Source organism: Typopeltis vanoorti, chromosome 9, assembly GCF_054136105.1.
Source record: "Typopeltis vanoorti isolate ZY-2024b chromosome 9, IOZ_Tvanoo_1.0, whole genome shotgun sequence".
NCBI lineage: Eukaryota > Metazoa > Arthropoda > Arachnida > Uropygi > Thelyphonidae > Typopeltis > Typopeltis vanoorti.
In genome coordinates this window covers 54925093-54947613 of record NC_143557.1, presented here as the reverse complement: position 1 = coordinate 54947613, position 22521 = coordinate 54925093, and the positions used below count along the sequence as shown (strand labels likewise).

Sequence of the window (22521 nt, the reverse complement as noted above, 5' to 3'; positions counted from 1 at the left end):
TGTCCCTCCATTTCTACTCCTATCAGATTGTTGTCCCAACCCTCGAAGGGTATGATGTTTTTTGTGAGAATAGAAAGGACAAGAAGGAATGGTGATCACGATATTAGTAGAATTTTGAAGTGGTGTGGAGTGAGTTAGAGATTAATAGGAAGAGATATTTAGTGAAATGTTGCTATAGGCCAGGGAATGTAGAGGGTGGTGATGAAGTAGTGTATAAGCAACATGGGTTAGTGACAAGGGAACGATGATCGTTTATAGGTAATTTTAATTATGGTAATATAGATTGGAATGAAGAGATAGCTTTTAAAATTAATTTCCTTATACCCAAAAAGTATCTTAGGCAGTATGTAGAAAAGGGTACATGAGGATCAAGAGTCTCTTAGATCTAATCATTTCATCACAGGATGTGATTGTGAGTGAGGTGTCACATTTGTTCCCAGTTGGTGAGAGACACCATGAAGTAATCACCTGGGTTGTGGCTAGCCATATGAGTATTCTGTAAGGAAAGGATATATGTGGAATTACAGAGTTGGGAATTATGAGAAACTTAACAGAAAGCTTGGAGCTATAGTATGGAATAATAAGTAGTAAGGTGATAAATGCTGAATGAGTACTGAATGAGAGATATTTAACATTATCAATTCTCGTAGAAAAGCTTAGCTGTTGGTTATACATGCTTATTAAATTACTTAAGGAATTTACAATGTACAAATAATATAAATTAAAATTAAACTTTAATCTAATTGGGAGACTTACATCAGAAGACCTTCAGCCCAATGGCCAAGAATATGTACATAGCCTGCTAGGGGGCACCATCAGGACTTTTAGGAGAAACAACAGCTTCCTGCTTCGTCCTCAGTTACTGTGTATAGTGCCTGCATGCACGTGTCTTTATTTTAAGTTCCTGTGAAAATGGCAACGTGACGTTGCCGAAATATTGGAATATAGATTAAAGTTTAATTTTAATTTATATCATTTGTACGTTGTAAATTCCTTAAATAATTTAATAACATTATCAATGTATGAATATATTCTGAAGATGAGTAGGCTGGATAAGGATGAAAAGGGTTAATAGTGGGATTAAGCACAAAATCTGGAAGTGGATACTGTGGAGGCAGCACAAATGAATAATGGTAACAATGCATTGCATGAAGAGTGTAAAGAGCAAGCCAGGAAGGTGATTCATTTGTTTTAAGGACAGTAAAACTTCATTATGAACAAAAATTAGCATATCAGGCTAAGAAAAGTCCTACAGAATCTTTCTGATATGTGGCAAGTAGAAGGAAGAATGATTATGGTAATATGATTTTAATGGATGAAAATGGTAGATTGGTAACTACTGCAGAGGACATAGTTAAGGTATTCAGTGAACAATTCACGAGAATGTTTCATCCTCATCAGTGTGAAATCATGAGCAGCTCAAGTGTAAATTAAATGGGAGAGGATTGCTTTCTTGTAAGTGATCATATATTTTTCATAATGCATTGGAGATGTTAGTAAGATACAGAAATTGGTTGATAACAGCAGTATTCTCTGTGATTGTTAGCATGGGTTTGTTAATGGGAAATTATGTTTTACAAATTTGCTTATGTACTATAACATTGCAAAGAATGTATTGGACAGGGGACATGCATATATGGTGGTATACTTAGATTTTGCAAACTTTTGATAAATTTCCACACGATAAGCTGGTACCTGAATTGAAACAGATGGGATTAGATAACAAACTATTGATTTTAATGGGTGAATTGCTCTCAGAGAGGTATCAGCAAGACATATGGGAATGTGATATTCCAAAAGAGGAAAGTCACTAGTGGTTTGCTGCAAAAGTCTGTTTTGGAACCATTGTTGTTTGTCTAGTATATTAATGATATTTAGGATTAGTTTAACTATGGAGATATGTAATGCAATTATTTGCAGGTGATGCAAAATTGGAGGGAAGAACAAAGGGACAAGCAAAGTTCTGGCCATATAGGAAGACTAGAATTGATTGTATGAGTGGGCAAGCTAGTGAGGATTTATTACACTTTGTCCAGAGAAGATTCACTAAGGTGGTAACTGGTCTTTGGAATGTGGGATATGATGGCAGATTGAGGGAATGCAATTTGCAGAGTCTAGTGAATGAGTGAAGTACTTGAGATATGATTGAGAGAAATCAGTTGATCAGGGATTAATGTGACAGAAATGTTTCATAGAATGGGAGGGTAGGCTATCCCTGGAAATTGTATAAGGAGGATGTAAGAAAGAGGAAGGAGCCTGTTCTTTGCATGGTGTGGTTGGTGAGGAGAAATTTCTTGCCTGATAATGTATTGAATGTGGACATGTTGAATAAGTTTAAAGCACAGTTTGATGAACTTAATGTGTGATAATGTGTACTTCCCATGATGCATCTTTATAATTCCATGGAGGTCTTGCATTAATAATAATAATATTGTTTATTTATCAATGCTGTCTAGAACTGGAGAAATACAGTGACTTTTGGATAGCACTGTATACCACCATACCTACAGAAATGTGTGTTTTGGAAGAAAACAGAATTATTAGAAAGGGGTAAAATATTCACAAAAAAGTGTGTGTGGGGGGGGGACAGCTCATTAAGTACAGCCAGAATACACTAGGATGCCAATCGCAAGTAGCGCAATTGGAAGAACAACGGTACATTGTGCCCTTTGATTGGAATAGGCCTAAGTTCGCTCACCATGACGAGAGGAATCTTTATGTGGACTTTTTCAATCAAAGGTGAGTTTGCTGATCCCATACAGAGGTAGCAGGGTTTTTTCCCTCCCGGAAACTCGGGTTTTTCATCCCGTACACAGATAAATCGGCCCTTCAGAACAGAAGCAGTTTACAGACAAAAAATACTAGTTGTGGTGGTGTGCAGTAAATGACGTTGATGGAGATGATTGGTAGTAGAGGTTCGGTGTAGTGGTGGAGACAGTTGTATAGTAGGTGTCCTCCCGCGATAAGTCTTCAGAATCCTTGGCGGTGTCACGAATAATAATAATAATAATATTATACAACATTTAAGAAAGGCCATGAATTTTTTAGATAACTTATAGTGAATGAGTTTAAAGAATGGTACAGGAAATTTTTTTTCTCTAAATCAGACCTCTCATGATCAGTCTTGTTACTCCATAGAGGTTTTGATTAATACTACTATTACTACTAATAATAAGGATATATGTTTTTGGATATCATGGCTGGTAATGTTTTTCAAATTTCTGAAGTTGATAAATTTTGATTTATCCTTTGTTATTCAGAGTTGACATAATCTACTAGTCTGTTTTATTTCTGATGAAGACTTATCCCAGGTGACATTATTATAACATTAAGATGCCATATGATATCATAACTTTAATTAAAATGATCTCTGTTTTGCAAAGTATTGTTAAGTGGTTCACAAGTCAAACAATACTTGTTTCTTTCCTAATTACCTACTAGTTAACAAAAATTAGAAAAGTGATCATTCTCTATTTATCAAAAAAAAAAAAAAAAAAAAAAACAGTACAGGCTTTAAGTAAAATACACTGAATAACATTAACTTTATTCAGAATAATGTTGGTAATGCCATATCTTTAAAAGTTATATAGTTTTTTTTTTTTTTTTTTTAGTTATCTAGAACAAACTTTTCTCTAACTAACCTGAAGGAGGAAATATGTTATGGAGCTAAGAACTACAAGAAAGATGTTGATTTGCCAATAAAAAGTGAAGCATTAGACATGGTAATAAAAGCATTATGTCAGTCAGGTGGAATTGATATTCTTTCACAGGCATTTGATATGACCAAAGTTGTTTCAGAGGTATGTTGTTGCTTTGAAAATAATTTACAACTAAAGTGCTTACAAATACTAATTAATAGTATTTTAATATATAAAGATATTTACCTATAAATGGTTTATTCTCTGCAAAGAAATTGTTCAATATTGGTAAATGAAAAGTTTTTATTATTTTTTTTTTTTTTTTTAATTTCAGAACTGTGATGCATGCAGTTCTTTGTGATGCAAAACACTGAACAAATCCAATATCTATAGTACATTAATATCTGCACTCTTAGTTAGCTAAGAGGTAATCCAGAAACCTTGCACTAGAGACCAAACATGAAACTTGTTTTCAGGCTACACCTCTAGTAAGCTGGGTGATGGGTTCACATCTGGCGAAGAAATAATCTTCTACCTACTTACTAGTTTGTTAAGAAAAGTAAGCAAAATATACATTAAATGTATATTTTTCTATTTTGTTCAAGTTGTTTAGCAGAAATAGATGTTTGTCAGAGTCTGCAGAAGTTGTAATGGTGCACATTTAGTGAGCTTTATACCTAAAAACTGAGGGAAACTAGAGATAAGCATAATTATCAGCAGCATTCAATTTTCTACATTTCAAAACTTAGTGTTGATGCCCTCAAGATAGAAAAGGTTTTTTATGTGACTTTTCACATTCTCCTCTGCTGTCATTTCAATAACTTGGATGTTAGAGGCAATAAATCTTTATCATCATCAGAAAACATTCATGGATCTGAGATCCATTACTCCAGATTAAGTTTGATTCCATAAAGTTGATCATTTTTGTGCACAGATCTGGACTTCAGGATTATGTGGGGATGAAGAAGTTGTGGAGAGTATCCAGAGGCGAGTGACAAAGATTTTGGTAGGTCTGTGGAATGCTGTCTGTGAGAATAGTTTGGCAGTCTGTAGGCTTCAAAAATTAGCTGATAGGTGATAAAGAGGAGACGTGATAGAAGCATTTACGTTATTAAGGAGGTTTTATAGAATTGACATTGAATACTTTTTTTCAGTACATGGCAGGAAACAAGGGTATTAAGCAAGGGTGGTTAGCAATGGTATTAGGACTAGATTTTTTGCTTGGAGAATGATGAATGGGTGGAATAATTTGCCAGAAGTGGTTTTGGGTGCTTCATCAGTGAATGAGTTTAAGGAGAGGTATGATAGGTATTGTGTGAGTGATGACTAGTGTGTGAATAATGGATCTTCCACAGTGAGTTTTCTGACCCCATGGAGATATCTGTATAATACTGCTGAAATGCATTCACTGTCTCCATATTTACCACCCTCTCAGGCAATGCATTTCACACACTACTTTCTATGCAAATATTCCAGTTATTTGGTAAGTGCCTCTTAATATCTTATAGGTCTAAATCATGTCATCATCCTTCCATTCATTCTATAAATTAAAGATGGCAAAACATTATATTCTTGGTTTCATGCTTTATTCAAGTGTAAGCAAAGAAAGTTTGCATATGAAGTCACTTTGCGACTGGGCTACTTGTGTATAGAAGCTAATGACTTCACATCAATTGCCTTAGTATATGATAATGCAAAGCACATATCCTTACTATACATGTATAATGCTATGCATTATGGATTATAGAATATTATTAGAATGTATTATAGAATAAGAGTGAGAGGAGTTATGAAATATATAAAGCTCAGTCCAGAAAAGTAACAGGTATTGTGTGGAAAGCTAAATCAGAGTATGAAAAGAAATTGACTATGAAAGCTAAAGGCAATCCAAAAGAATTTTATCATTATGCTGCAAACAAAAGGAAGAATGAATGTGGAAGAATAACTTTATTGAATACAGATGTACTCTAGTGCCAGAAGCTAATGAGATTGTTCAGTTAATGAGTGTTTACCTTCCTAAGGTATATCAACCAGGTGTATGTATAGTGCACACTGCTACTGCTACATTGGATAAAGAGTTAGAGGCATGAAAATGAGGTTGAAGAGCTGTAGTATAACCTGGATAAGAATTTGGCAATGGGGACAGATGAAATGTCAGCACATTTGTTAAAGGAATGTTCAATCAATTGGCGAGGCCTTTCACATGTTTGTATAACTTGATCTAAGCTCAGGAATGCATGATAGTTTGATTGTACTACTTTTGTACAGTTTTCATTGTACATTTTGAAGCATTTGATAGGATACTACACAAAAAGCTGTTATAAACTGGAGAATATGGGATTGGAATATAAACTCTTGACGTGGATCAGTGGATGGTTGACAGACAGATATCAAAAAGTGTATACAGTGGGTGTGAATCTGCCAGCTTTAAGGTGACCGGTGGTGTACCTCAGGGTTCAGTCCTTGGGCCATTGTTTTCAATCTATATATTAATTACATTAGGAAGGATCAAACAGGACATGTGCAATTGTTTACCGATGATGCAAAGATAGACAGGGCAATCAGGGATGCTACTGATTTTCAGGATTTTCAAAATGATTTTAATTGGCTCAAAATTTGGGCAAATGAAAAGGGCTCATTGTATAATGCTAGTAAGTGTAAAGATATGTACTTTGACATAAGATTTCTAGCTGCATATTATATTAGTGGAACTAGGAATTTGAAATTCAAAGGTCATATAGCAAAAGTTGCAAATACAACTCAGAGGATAATTGCTATGCTGAAGCAAACTTTGACATATATACAGATAAGGAAGTCATTTTGCATCTTTATAAGGCCTTGATAAGACTGCACCTGGATTATTATGTGCAGAATTTCTTCTTCATCTTTCACACCTCTTCATCCTTTTGTTTATCAGAAGCCCTCAACAAGCCACAACCATGCCAAGAAACCATCAAAATATCAAATATTAAATTCTTTATTTACTTTGAACTTGGTCTCCCAAGTTCCAAGTAGATAAAGAAGCTGTGGAAAGGGTGCAAAGAAGAGTTACAAAGATTATATCTGGATTATGGGAATTAAATTATGAAGACAGATTGCAAGTATATAGATTCCAGACACTGGTTAACAGAAGAAAGAGAGTGATATTGATACAGGTCTATGAACTTTTAAATGGATATCATAGGATATCATTTGATGAAGTTTTTCATTATATGGAAGGTGGGGAGAGAACATGAGGGCATCCATGGAAGTTGAGTTTGTTTGCAGTCAAGAAAGGGGTAAGAGCTGGGTGTTTCTCTCACAGAGCAGTGAGTGGAATAGTTTGCCTTCAGTGGGGGGAGGGGGAGTGAGTGCATCTAGTGTGAATGAATTTAAGAGAAGGTGTCATGATAGCTGGTTTGGCTCATTTATAGCCTCCTTTAATAAGTATTTGACTTCCTGGAGGTCTCAGATAATAATAATAATATCAAAATAAAAGCAGCAGTTCATTTTAATTTCAATAAGAATAATTTTAATAACAACTCTGGTTATCTGTATAATCCAAGAGATATGTAAAGTATTTGAAAATATAATTAGATTCAGTCCAAACAATTAATATTTGAAGGTTTTTTTTTTTAAATACTTTTAAACATATTTACAGGTGCCCGCATTGCAACGCCAAAATGTATATAGTGGGGAATGGCTAAAACTTCTTGCTAATAGTGCACAGTCTATTATAACCTACTTGCTAGATTTGGTGGAAATTGGTAGTAGAATAGCTTCAGGAATAACATCTGATATATTTACTGCATTAGTTCATATAATACAAGATAATACAGTGGAAAAACTTCTTAGTAGGTAAGAATATTTTTTATTTTGTGTGTGTGTGTGTGTATGTGTGTGTGTGTGTGTGTGTGTGTGTGTGTGTGTGTGTGTGTGTGTGTGTGTGTGTGTGTGTGTGTGAGAGAGAGAGAGAGAGAATGTGTTTGCATATGTTAATAAAGCTATGATTAAGAATTAAAATAAGAAAACTGTGGATATTCCTCATTTTTTATGAATGCAGAATTTTGTTATCTCTTAAGTAAATTATCACGTGAAGACAACCACATATGTAATTAGAAATCATTACTGAAACTTTTGCTTTAAGAAATGGGATTCCTGGATCAAAGTAGTCTCACACTATTTTGCCTCTGCTTAGGCAAGACAGGCAGTCCTGGATGGCCCTGCCAGGAACAGTTGGCCAGTGGGCTTGCATGCAAGGTCAATGGCGTTGCAGTAAGTCTTCTTTCCCATGGTCTGGGGACAGGGCCTATGGCTTGTTGTGGTGTGAGTACAGTGTCCAGGGTAACCCCGGGCATTCCTCTCCCAAATGCAGTCATTGCTTGCTGGAGAGTGGACATCCATGTGTGGCTCTGTGGTTGGCAGGAGCTCTGGCACTGAACTGAACTCCTCCTGAGAATGAACACTTTGTCCTCTTGTTTATCAGAGGTCCTCAACAAGCCATAACCATGCCAAGAAACCATTGAAATATCAAATGAAAACAGAATAAAAAAAACGAAAAATATCAGCGACAGCAACAATAACAATACCAATGTTTTTAATACCACACTCAATTGATGAATGGGCACTTGGGAAAATGTTACCCTTCATCATCAAGAAGAGAATAAAAGGGTTGACAGGATCACCAATATCACTTAAGAAACTCCTTTTTTTTGGGGGGGGGGGGGAATATCCTGGTAGAAACAACATCATTAGCTGAATCACAGCATCACCTCTCCACAACATCTATTGGGGGGGGGGGGGATAACAATTGTGATCCCTCCACAAAACATTATGCTACTCTTGAGAAGTAACATTAGACTGTGATTGTGATCTCCTCAACGTATGAGACAAAGACATCTGCTCTGAAATGAAAGATCAAGGAGTGACAGATATGAGAAGAATACTTATATGTAGGAATGGTGACCTGATTATCATCCTTATTTGTTAAGAGTAAGGTCATTCTCAAACTTCCTGCATAAATCTGACATCTGTGCCAATTGTTGCAGTAACGATCACTAGTATAAAGAATGTAAGAGCAAAACACCAAAATTCTGTAATTGTAAGGGAGCTTTCCTAACATATTCCTGAGCATGCCGAAGGTTTCCACCTAAAGGCATGAAAAAGAGATCCAGAAAGTTACAAACAATGCATCACTTATCCAGAGGTAAGGAAGCAGTATGCAATAAATGCAGCAACATTAGGGATAAACCCTTGTATGCCAAGAAGGCAATTGTAAGAAAGTGTCTGTGGGAACTTTGACATGTATGTTAGTCCTTCCTTCTAATAATTACAATGTTCAAAAGACATATTTCGGTGATTACACCACATTTTTTATTATTCAGTTATACAATATACTGAAATAATAGTTCCTGACAAGTTTCGTAAATCATAGGATTTACATCTTCAGGGGTAAATAGTATAACTTAAAGTTTAAACAAGAGAAATTATCAAATACAAATCATAACCATCTTAGCCAGACGTTTATGATGTGTATTTATTAATTTCTCTTGTTTAAACTTTAAGTTATACTATTTACTCCTGAAGATGTAAATCCTACAATTTACGAAACTTGTCGGGAACTATTATTTCAGTATATTGTATAACTGAATAATAAAAAATGTGGTGTAATCACTGAAATATGTCTTTTGAACCAATTAGCCACAGAAGTCTATGTCTGCAATTACAATGTTACTAAATGGTTTGACTTGCTTACTATCTCTCCAAAACAGAACTCATAAAAGAAAATAATAGATATAGACTCATTCTAGAAGACATGCCAAAATTAGTCCCACTACATGCAAATCTAGTAAGAAAAAAGGTATGTGCAGAACAGAGGATCAAAGACATGCCTCAAGACATTCTAATAGATGACCCATTAGTAGATAGCATGGATAGCTCTGTTCCCCTAGAACAAGATAAAACAATTAATATTCCTAGTGTCCTTAAGGGATGATGTATTGGATATTTTTCCAGATGAAGAAGAAGAATTGATGGATACTGGTCATCCACAATTCTCTGAAAATAAAAATAAAAAATTCAAGGCTAATGTAAATAAAGCTGCTCAACATAGGAAGCCTGATGATACCACCAAAAAGAAATAATGAAAACATTACTGAAATGGTATTGTGGTAAATTCCAACAAGACATTGATGACAACAAGGCCCTCTTGCAGAAGTATATACTGATATGCTTCTGCCTGTACGAAACACACGAAAAGCCAGCTAATGATTTGGCATACATAACTACCATCATTTATAAGGACAGGGCATGGACCTTCACCTAGAGGAGTCACCATCCTTATGGACAACCACATCCTATTCCAACAAGTCCCAATTAACACATATACGGAAGCAGTTGCTATCCGACTCTCACTATTAATAACAGTATGTTGCATCTACATTCTGCATTTCACAGCTATCTCTTGATGACTTAGATGATGCCACATTGCAGTTGTCACCCCTTAATTTTAATGGTGATTTAAACAGACACAACATGCTGTAGGGTAGTGCTCCTACAAACACCAGAGAAAGAAATGTTGAACATACGCTTAAAAACAATAATCTCTCTTGCCTAAAAACAGGAAGCAACACCTTCTTCCACATACCTACCCAAACATTCATTGCATTTAGCTTAACTATCTGCTCACCTTCTATTATCCTACTCTTTTAAGTGAGAAACTGACAAGAACTTATTTGGGAATGAACACTTTTCTGTAATATCCACTGGTCTAAAGAAGCCCAGAAGAAAGAAAGTTTTTCCTGGAGATCCCTCACAACAACAAACCTTATTGTTTTCAAACATGCCCAAGCTTGAGCAAGACACATCCAGCATCAGAGTCAAAAGGAATCCTGGATCCAACACACATCTTCCATTCCAAGCGTAATCAACAGTAAACAAATATGGGAAAAAATCTGAAAAATGAAGGGCAGATATACCTCTCTCCAACTTTCTATCCTTCAATACAATGGATGCACATTGCCTCTTTAACAGTAATTGCCAGCATTATTGGGGAGACATTTGCTAAAACATCAGCAATATGCTGTTATCCTCCTCCTCCTCTGAGGCCCACAAAAGAAAGCAGAAAACAACAAATTCTCTTTTCTTCAAATGGCTGCACCAAAGAATACAATAAGCTGTTCACTAAAGAAGAAATGAAAGCTACTTTAATTAAGTCCCATCCAACTGCCGTTGGACTACATAATATCCATTATAAGATGCATCTGTTGTCATGATCCACGAATCATTTGCTGCACTTTTACAACAGAATTTTCTGTGAGAGTATATTTCCAGATACCCAGCAAAAGGCAATTATTTGTCTTTCCTAAGCCAGGGAAGAATCCAAAATTCCCAAATAACTTCAATCTAGCTGCTCTCCCTAACTACTTATGCAAGGTTCCAGAAACAAATTTTTAACAGTCATCTTTTATGGTTTATGGAGAGAAACAAGATTTTTTCCAGAGCACAATCTGGCTTCCGAAAATATCATTCTACTACTGATCATCTAGTTCTCCCAGAGGCATCCATTAGAAATGACTTCCTAAAATGCAAGCATCTTGTATCTTTGATATTTAAAAAAGCATATGACACTACTTGGAGATTTGGAATATTTGGAAAGACCTATGCAATTGGTCTCTACAGAGGAAGAGTTTCCAGATGCTTGTCATAAATCAGTTGTCATTGCCATCCCAAAACCTGGAAAGGAATCAACATAAGCAAACAATTATTGACCTATCACTCTATCTTTGTAAGATATTGGGAAAAAAAGGTAAATGCAAGGCTTCTCTGCCATTTAGAAAATAACAAACTTCTTTCCAAAACACAGTGTGGCTTTCAGAGACACTAATCAACATTGGAATGTTTGGTACGTTTGGAAACATGTATAAGAAACACTTTCTTGAAACAAGCACATGTGGTTTCAGTCTTCTTTGACATGGTAAAAAAAGCTTTTGCACAGCCTAGAGTTATGGCATTATGGCATATTAAAAAAAATCTTTATATAAATCAAGTGGATATTAAATCCAGCATTATTTCAAAGCCAAATGCATAAACTATGAAAGTTTCGTACAAAATTTGGCGAGAGAGCTTAGGGAATATAATCACTGGCATTTACAAGTTGCCCAAGTGTTCATATATTTGCCTTCTATTGGTCCATTTTGATAAGGTTTCACTGGCCTGACAACTGTTTTGAACTGGTTAGTTCTCCTCAGAGACCAGGCAGAAACCTTAAGAGAGAGCAAAAACTCTCATTCAGTACTAAGGAACTCAAAGTGTCAGAGAGGTGTATTTTTCATAAGTGAATGCTCGGTCGGTGTGCATAAAGTATTTATTAAAATAAAGAGCCAAAAGGCTTCATTTCAGCGATGCAAAATTATATAAATCAAGTGGATATTAAATCCAGCATTATTTCAAAGCCGAATGCAGAAACTTTTGCTGAAGCCTTTTTTGTCTCTTTATTTTAGTTAAAAGATTTCTTTAATCTTGGTCTAAGAGAGCACCTTCCTGTTTGTATTAAAAACTTGCTGTTCAGCTAAGTCTTCCATGTATAAGTGAGAAGCATGTTTTCTTGGTCATATCATCAAGAAGGTGTTCTCCGAGGTTCTATCTTAAGTGTGACACTCTTTGTTATCCTTTGTTATCAGACTTAATCCAATCACTGAACAGCTTCCTTGCACTGTAAGCAGTGCTCTTTATGTCAATGACTTCACAATTCTTGGAGAGACTTTTATTGTCACGGAGAATTTATTGTCACGGCTACAATATGAGAGCAATTTAAAGACAACTTCAACAAGCATTTAGCCCTGTCTTTTCACAGTTGTTGGGTGGGGGGGGGGTCTTAGTAATGGGTTTGGGTTTTCAGCATGAAGTCTGTGTACACTTCTGCCGAAAATGTATTCTTCACTCAAATCCTGATTTAAGAATGGGACAAAATATTATCTATTTGCACCAGAGGCCAAGTTTTTAAGACTCATCCTTGACAGAAAGCTTACATTCTTTACACACATTCATCAACTTCAGCAACAAACACAAAAATTCATCGAATCTCCTTTGACCTTTTCTATCCTCTACAGAATGGGATGCTGATCGATGTTCCTTGTTCTTCCTTTATCATGTCCTTGTACAGTCAAAACTTGATTATGGGTCCCAGGATTACAGTTCTGCAAGGGAGAGAGCATGTTTCACATAATTAGACCTTATCCATTATCAAAGTATATGAATAGCTACTGGTGCTTTTCACACATATCATCCATTCAAAGTCTTTATGTTGAAGCAAATGAATCTGCTCTATTGCTTAGATGAAAACAGTGGTCTCTTAACTATGCTCTAAAAATAAAGTCTATTCCAGGGTTAGCATCTAGATACTAGTTTACTTTTGGGAAGCTAAATATCATACATATGACAGACTACCACACATCACTTCCATACTCCATCATCTCTTTACCTGAAATTATTTAATGCACATAGAGCAGTCTACCCTAGTTTCTTGTCCATCTATACTGATGGTTCAAGATCTGAGAACCTTGTTAGTTGTGTTGCTGTGTTTCCTGACATTACTATATCCCCCCCCCCCCCCAGATCCAGTTTCACTGCAGTAACTTTATGGCAGAGTTGCATGCCATTCACCTTGCACTTGTGGATGTAAACCAAAAAGTTTTTAATTTATGCAGACTCACTGAGTTCATTACAGGCCATCTCGTCTCCAGTGTATAATGTACATCCAGTGCTTTTTGAGCCTTTACAACAGTTATATAAAATGAAGACCCTTATTTTGATGTTCGGTTGCACTGGATTCTAAGTCACTGGAATTCAAGGAAATGAGATTGCAGCTGCTAGGTCAGCTCATGCTTTTTCCCATGAATTGTTTGACAGTCCCATATACAGAGACTTTAAACAGCTGATAAGATCAAAGCTAATTACCCAATGCAATGGTAATTGCAGAAAGAAATGCTGACAAACAAATTGTACGAGATTAAGCCTGAAATAAAGCATTGGCAGTCTATTCAGTGTAGAAACTGAAGAGAGCAATTTGATTTTGCTAGGCTCTGTATAGGTTACATTCATGTTATACATTCTTATTTACTGAGGTCTCATGACCCATCTAGATGTGAAAAATACAACATGTCTCACTAATTGTCATATTATTGTGGAGTGCCAGCACTGCATATGAGAGAGGATTGAAATATTTACTAATCTAGCTGAGACATATATACTCAGGCAGATGTTATCAGACTCAGACAAACTGCATGATGTGTTTAACTTTTCATAAAGAATTAATTTATTTAAACACATTTAATTATGAATTATATTTTTATGTAGATACTGAATTCCTTGATTTATAAACTTTTTAAATTTGCTTTTGTACAGTACATATTATTTATGGATTTATCATTTTATTACTATTTATTATTGCCTTCTGTATTGTTATAACCTTTGCTTTGGCACAGTAAGACCTGTGCTGCCCTTCTGCCAATAAACCATAAATCAATCATTCAATCAACACAGTTGATTTCAGAGGGAATCTCCCCCTTTTTATAAAGAACTTTCTATTCAACCGAATCTTCCAAGTCTGAATGAGGACTGTTCTCTCCCAACTTTATATTATTATTATTATTATTATTCAGGCAATTCATTCCATGGTTCAACCACCCTCCATGCAAAGAAACCACTTCTCACTCTCTTGCTCACAGCTTCCTTTCGTAACTTCCAGGGATGGCCCCCTTGTCATCACTCCTTCCTGCTGTCCAACCAATAAACTATAAATCAATCATTCAATCAACACAGTTGGTTTCAGAGGGAATCTCCCCCTTTTTATAAAGAACTTTCTATTCAACCGAATCTTTCAAGTCTGAATGAGGACTGTTCCTCATATCAAAGAGGAGGGAGCCCCACAAGGTTCAATTTTAAGTGTCATGATTTTTTTGCAATCAAATTAAGCTCAATAACAGAAGAATCTCCAACAGTAAGTAATGTCCTCTATGTGGGTCATCTTTTGTCATTCATATAATATGAGGTTCATAGGAGAACAGCTGTAACAAGTTATTGACTTTTTGTTAAAATGAGCTCTTGCAAATGGGTTCAGATTTTCACATTTTCTAAGTGCTAGATGGTCTTCATCACTCAGTAAAATACCACAGCCTGTCCTAATTGGAGGTCTGAAGTGGCAAATGCCACATTTTCCAGTTTCTGTTCCCCCCCCCCCCTTCTCTGTGCAGTGTGAGTGGTTCCCTTCAAGGTCATGATAAACATACTTAGAGAGTTATAACCTCCTCCATTTTGAGGGTACATCAGTTAAAATGGTGGTGCCGTAGGCTGGCTGCCAGTCAGTGCACAGGCCTGAACAAATCAATACCAAGTCAGGAGGTTTCCTGGTCATCTGCTGCATAATCTTGCTGCCACATACTCTGCCAGGTTGTGCCTGTAGAAGGAGTCTGAGTAGTGGTATGTGGGGGGGGGGTGCACTGTCAAAGCCACCTCATGGCATAGAGACTGGTTTCTCTCTGTATGGATGTGATGTACAAAAGTCTGTTGTCTCTCACTATACATTCCTACTTATATCCTTTCATCTAATCATGATCAATCAAACTTAGGAAGACTCTTACAAACAATGTCAGTGAGACTGCGACAAAAGTGAATCTCCCTTATAAACCAATCCCAAAACCAGTCACAGCACAGAAACCAAGCCAGAATCTCTACACTAAAAACTCACTTTCACATTCACTTTACTAACATCTGTGGTATCAACACAAATATAAATTGATGTACACCATCACTTGCAGTCTTTCAGACCAGACATCTTATCTGACAAACCCAGATCGCAACTACATCTACTGCTGTCCACTTTCAGTGCTCAAACTACACACTTCACGATTCTTTTCTCTAGAAGGGCAGCATTTGTGCCTTTATGAAAACTGATATAGCCTGCCAGAGAATGGCTAATTTAGAATTCCCTACTTTTGACCTTCTGTGGCTCAAGGTTTCCTCCCCATTTAGTAACATTCATTTGTTGCATTTACCAGTCTCCAATTACTGATAACCACTCAGACCTCTTCCCATTCCTTTCCATGAAATTTGACCACTTGCAAACCAGGTCTCCAAATAGTGAGGTCATCTTCCTGGGTGATGTCCACATTCACAGTTTCAACTGGCTTCCCTATTTCAACAATACCAACCAAGCTGGACAGTAATTAATGATCTAACACAAATTGTATATCTACCTACTCTAATTCCTGATAACACTCTTCACTCTCTAAATACTCTGGATCTCTTTTTGATCAGTTCTCCTTCCTGATACACCATAGAAATCACCTCTCCTTGACAACTCAGACTACAATATTGTACACATCTCCTCTCTCCCAAAATACTATTCCTCCAACCACTCCCAACCTCTCGTATCCTATGGCGCTATAAAGAAGCCAATTGGAATGACCTACAGAATTTCATCTCCTTCTTACCTTGGTCTGATTATTGCTTCTTCTCATCTGACCCTGATACCTGCTGTGAATGATACACCATAGAAATCACTTCTCCTTGACAACTCAGACTACAATATTGTACACATCTCCCCTCTCCCAAAATACTATTCCTCCAACCACTCCCAACCTCTCGTATCCTATGGCGCTATAAAGAAGCCAATTGGAATGACCTACAGAATTTCATCTCCTTCTTACCTTGGTCTGATTATTGCTTCTTCTCATCTGACCCTGATACCTGCTGTGAATGATACACCATAGAAATCACTTCTCCTTGACAACTCAGACTACAATATTGTACACATCTCCCCTCTCCCAAAATACTATTCCTCCAACCACTCCCAACCTCTCGTATCCTATGGCGCTATAAAGAAGCCAATTGGAATGACCTACAGAATTTCATCTCCTTCTTACCTTGGTCTGATTATTGCTTCTTCTCATCTGACCCTGATACCTGCTGTGAATGAGTCAAAGAAATTATTCTCACTGGCATGAAGGCCTTCATATCCCATTCAACCCACAATTCTTAGCTGCTTTCCAAGCCCCTGGTACAACTGAAAGCATATCAAAGCAGTCAAAAAAAATTCAGCTTACTGCATATGGCTTACATCAAGAACTTCAGCTTCATACTCTGCCTATATCAAAGCATGCAGCATATACAAATCAGTCATCAGCAGATTCAAATCCAGTTTCTTAAAGGCCAGGCAGAAAACTCATCTCCTATCCAAATGGAAGCCATTCCTTCTGGTCCCTTTCTAAGGTCATTGGACACGGTTTCTACTCTCCTGCACTTCCATCTCTCTCTCTCTCTCTGTCTCTCTCTCTCTCTCTCTCTCTCTCTCTCTTCTGATGACACCACTGTTACTTCACCCAAAGATAAAACTGACCTCCTGCCATCAATCTCTTCCTTGAACTTCTGCATAGATGACCAAAGGAAATCACTTCCTGCCATACTGGAATCCAAGTACCATCTACCTCCTGTAGTTTTTTGATAAAAAGACATCATGAAATTACTAAATAACTTGGACATTAAAAAGTCTTCCAGTCCTGATGGCATCTCTCTAATTGTTCTCAATCACCATGTGCTCCAGAGCTAACACTCATCCTGCATCATCTCTTCATTTATTATACTTATCTCTCATATTTATCCCAATGCATGCAAGCAATCTCATATCCATCTTATTTCAAAAAAAAAAAAAAGGTGATAGAAGTCTACCATCAAACTACTGACCAATTGGTATTGCCTCTGTCCTCTTCAAAATAATAGAGAAAGTCATTAATAGCCAACTCCTTCACTACATATAGGCCCACCAAGTAATCAGTGACTACCAGTACAAATTTGGCCATTCAAGATCCACAGCTGACTTTGCAGCTTACATCACCCACCACTAGACATGTATTATGGAAAGGTTTGGAGAAACTTGTGCTGTTGCCCTCAACATTTTCCAAAGCATTCAACCATGTGCGGCATCAAGGCCTACTAAACAAATTATCATCCTTTGGTCTTCCTACCACTCTCTGTGATTGAGCAGCCAGCTTTCTCTGGTCATTCTCTGTAAGTCATGGCAAATAGCTCCTTCTCTTTGAGCTTCTCCACCAATGCTGGAGTGACTCAAGGATCTGTTCCTCCTACTCACTCTCTTCTGTACATAGATGACCTACTTACAATCACCACTAATCCTATTCAAAGTTTTTCAGACAATAGTACCCTCCACTCATCCTACTCGTTTACAAACTATGAAGTACTCTGACATCCTAAGCTACAAGATCATATACAACTAGCATCATAAACATTGATCTACAAACCTCAATGGGGAGAGGACAACCTTGTCATGTTCAATGCCACCAAAACACAGTCTTGCCTTTTCTCTCATAAAAGAGTTCTCAGCTCACCTACCTTCAGTTCTCAAATATTTCTGTTTGGACTAGTGTTTATCTCCTGTCTCTCTTGTCATAAACACATCAACAGCCTCCTCAGCATCTAAAATACTAGGCATTTTCTTTTGTTCAGTTGAATATTTTACCATCTCTTAACTACATACAAATCCCAAATCTGATCATGTTTAGAATACTGCTCATATGTTTGGGGTGATGTATCTAAAACCTCCCTTAAAATACTCAATGGTATCCATAGGTGAGCAATTAGGCTCATAAATGATCTTCTTTCTTACAGGTTAACTTCAGCCTCTATCTCACAGATGCATTGTTTGTGCACTGTTCTATTCTACAGGTACTTCAATGATCACTGCTCTAGTGAAATGGCAACCATCATTCCTCCACTTTCTGTTGCACCTGTTCATACAAGAGTAGCAACTACCCATCTTCTCTTTACTGCACAACTGCAGACACAGTGAACCTGCTTCTTCTCACCCTCTTTTATTCCATCCTATATATATTGGTCTTGAATCTGACTCAGAACTCCAACTAGGACAAATATTAATCCAGTTGCACCAGAAGCCAAGTTTTTTGGACTCATATTTGACAATAAACTTACTCTTCTCTCTCTCGTGTGAGACAGTTGTTAGATAAGTGCCAGATAAGGGCTTTGATAAGATCAAAACTTTATTGTGGCTCCCAAGTCTATGCTACTGAGACGGAGAAGAGTACCTTGCAATGGCTAGACCCTATTCACCATCAACCTTTTCCTACTCTATGTGTTGAGGCATTTGAACCACCTTTGTTGCTTTGACATCAACAGCTGCCTCTGTTGTATCCAACAAACATAAATTCACTACCATACTGCTCCACGTGACCATCTATTTATCATCCAAGATGGAAGAATCTGTAGAATATTAAACAGACTTCCATAAAACTCTTTGGTTTAGGAAGAAAAGCTCTCTTGTAGCACAGAGGCTACTAAATGCATTACTATAATGCCATTCATGCATACCACCAACTACCAAAATAACCTATCCCTTCTGTTGCCTACGAAGAGCTCTTTCAAGCACACACATACACACACACAGATGGGAATACTCTGATTTGTGCCTTTCTATACAGATAGTTCAAAATCAGAGGTCTAGTGGGATCTTCTACTATCTTTCCAGACAACATTATATCTGTACAGATCCCGTTGGAGTGACTTTAACTTTACAGATAAGCTGTATTCCCTTCAGGTAATAAAAAACAGTCTAGAGCTACAGAAACATCCAGGGCTCTCTCAAATCCAATACCTCCTGTCTCAGTTATGGAAGCAACACTTAAATGTACACTTCTGTTGAATTCCAAGTCATGCTGGGATCAAAGGAAAAGGCTTCAGCTAGGGCACATCGTTTCTCAAGCATCCACCATCTGATTGTACCATACACTGTTTACTAGAAGATTATCAGACACAACTTTTATCCCAATAGCAGTCATCTTGGAATAGAGAGAGAGAGAGAGAGAGAGACTAATAATAATCTCTACCAGATTAAGCCCAAAATTAAATTATGGCAGTCTCGTCAATGAAGAGACTGTAAAGAGGAAGTTGTCCTTGTTGGCTCTGCATAGGACCCAGTCCTCTCATGCACATCCCTTTCTATTGATGAGTTGTGACATGCCTTCATATGTGAGTTCTGTAATGCTGGACTAACTTTCAGTCATATTTTAATTGACTACCTTCATTTCATTAATGATCACGTTCATTATTTTAGCCATATTCACAACTTGTTTGAGTCCTATAAACTCAGGCAGATTTTATCCAACTCAAAAAATGTTTCTTTTGTTTTCAAATTTTTATGGACAATTGATATTTTTATCATATATAGATTATTTACATTATTACATTATTTGCATTTATTATAAGCATAAATGAAAACAAGTAATTTACATTACTTGTTTTTTATTTATGTTTTTATGAATGTATTTTTATAGATTGTTTTATATGCTTTTATCCATCTTTTTTATATTTGTTTTAGTATACACCTTCCTTTTTTAGAACCACATTTATATGTATTCTTACTTATATCATTTATGAAATTTTTACTATTTTGTAACTTGTATATTGCTATGATCATTTACTCGCACATTATAGCAAACTCTAAATAAAAAAACAAATAAAAATGTCCATTTCCTAAAATTTTCAATAGGACATGCAATCATTCTTATTTGAATAGAATGACTAAATAAATAAGGCTGGATACAGTTCTGTGAAAAGCAGTCAAAAGTAAAACTTTTATACAAAATGATGTGAGGTAGAGGTGGGCAAGACAGGATATTTAGTGGGATGTCGCTACAAGCCAAGGAGCACAGAAAGTGGGGAGCAGAATATGTTTAGGCAGTTGAGCTTGGCAAGTGCAAGAAGAATGATTGTCATGGGAGATTTTAACCACAGCAGTATAAGTTGGGAAGAGGAAAATGAATGTAAGGAATAAGGGAATGGAACATGTAATAGAGGGAACAAGAGGTTCAAGAATTTTGGATATGGTTATGGCATCAGAAGAGTTGATAATAAGTGAGATGACATCTCTCCCCCCCAGTTGGAAAGAGTGACCATGTGGTTTTAACTTGGAAGATGAATAAACATGCAGGAATATAAAAGAAAAGGGAATGTATGTGGAATTATAAGGCAGGTGATTATATTAGTCTTAGATATCAACTTGGGGCAGTTCCATGGAGGGCAGAATTGGAAGGCCAGGATATCATTAGTGCATGGGAAATTGTGAAGGAATATTTGTTGGCAGCAATAGTAAGCTGTATTCCACAAGTGAAGAAGAGGACACAATTTGGTATAATGTGGATGACAAACAATATCAAACAGGAACTGCAGGTGAAAATGAGGTTATGGAAGAGATATAAGGAGAGGGGGTGGAGAGCAAATGCATGAAGAATATAAGATTCAGGCCAGGAGAGAGCGACAACCAACACATGTCTTGGGTAGGACTGGCTATAGACTTAAGAATGAACTGCTGTGTTTGTTTACAAATGCCAGAAGTACCAGGAATAAAGGGGAGGAAATGGTTTCAGTGATTGAGTTTATTTGTCCCCAAATCATTGGAAAAGTGAAACATGGTTGAATGAAGATGATATCATAACGGGAATAGAAATGGAAGGGCACAGTATTTTTTGCGAGGATAGAAAGGGGAAGAACGGAGGAGGAGTGCTGCTGATGATACCAGGGGGATTAATTGCACATGTGGTAGATATGAAAGGGAGAAATAGTGGAAATGGTTACAAGGCAGTGTGGTGTAACGTGGAGATTGAGAGGAAGACGTATTTAGTTGGATGTTGCTATAGGCCTGGGAATGTGGAAGGTGGTGATGAAGAAATGTATAAACAACTTGGGTTAGTGAACAAAGGAAGAGTAATTATTATGAGTGATTTTAATTATGGTGTGCAGATTGGAATGAAGAGATAGCATCTGGGAATAAGGAAAACGAATTTCTCAAGCTCTTGAGAGATAACTATCTCAGGCAGCACGTAAACAAGGGCATGCGAGAATCAAGGGTTCTAAATCTCATCATTTCATCAGAGGATGTAATTCTGAGAGGGATTTCACACCAGTTGGTGAAAGGGATCATGAAGCCACCTGTGTTGTGGCTTGTCATATGCAGACTCTTGTGAGGAAAGGATATATATGAAACTATAAGTCTGGTGAGTATGAGAAGCTTAGGAAACAGCTTGAAGCTATAATGCGGAATGAGGAGTTAAGTGGTAAGGAAATAAATGCTGCATGGGAACTGACAAAAAAATACATAACAGCATCAATGTATGACTGTATTCCAAAGGCCAAAAGGCTGAATAAGGTAGGTATAAAATGGATGAATATGGAGCTTAAACATGAAATCTGGAAAAAGCAGGTACTTTGGATGAAGAACAAGATGAATAATGGTGATAATCAATCACATGAAGAGTATAAAGCACAAGCCAGGAGAGTGACTTAGTTAGTAAGGAAAACAAAAGTAGAGTATGAGCAGATATTGACAAATCGGGCAAAGAGAAAAATCCTACAGAGTTTTTTAGATATGTGGCAAGTAGAAGAAAGAATGATCATGGTAAGATGAAGTTAAAGGATGAAAGTGGTAGAATGGTAACTGCTGCAGAAGACATTGTTGAGGTATTCAGTGATCAGTTTATAAGGGTATTTCATCCTAATCTGGGTAGAATCAAGAGGAACTTAAGTATAGAGGACATAGGAGAGGATTTCTTAATTGTGAGCGAGCAAGAGGAAATAAATAAACTTGATGTCAATAAGGCAATAGGATTTGATGACATATCACCACTAATCTTGAGGGAATGTTCCAGGGAATTGGAAGTAGCATTGGCATGCCTGTTTAATAAGCGTCTTACAACAGCAAAGGTTCTAAGGGAGTGGAAGGAGGGTAAAATTGTTCCACTGCATAAAGGTGGAGATAAGACTGTAGCTTCAAATTATAGTCCGGTCTGTATATATCTGGAGTTGTGGTGAAGGTGGAGAG

At 36.8% G+C, this 22521-nt stretch overlaps 1 protein-coding gene across 1 annotated transcript in view; it reads left to right on the top strand.

Annotated features, from left to right (window-relative positions):
* The window catches only part of LOC150103058 (uncharacterized), a 209434-nt gene that overhangs the window by 174053 nt on the left and 12860 nt on the right, over window positions 1-22521 (top strand). The window contains exons 12-13 of the mRNA XM_090398069.1: window positions 3612-3800; window positions 7279-7475. Of these exons, the coding sequence (XP_090254195.1) occupies window positions 3612-3800; window positions 7279-7475 (386 nt within the window). The remainder of the gene's footprint in view (window positions 1-3611; window positions 3801-7278; window positions 7476-22521) is intronic.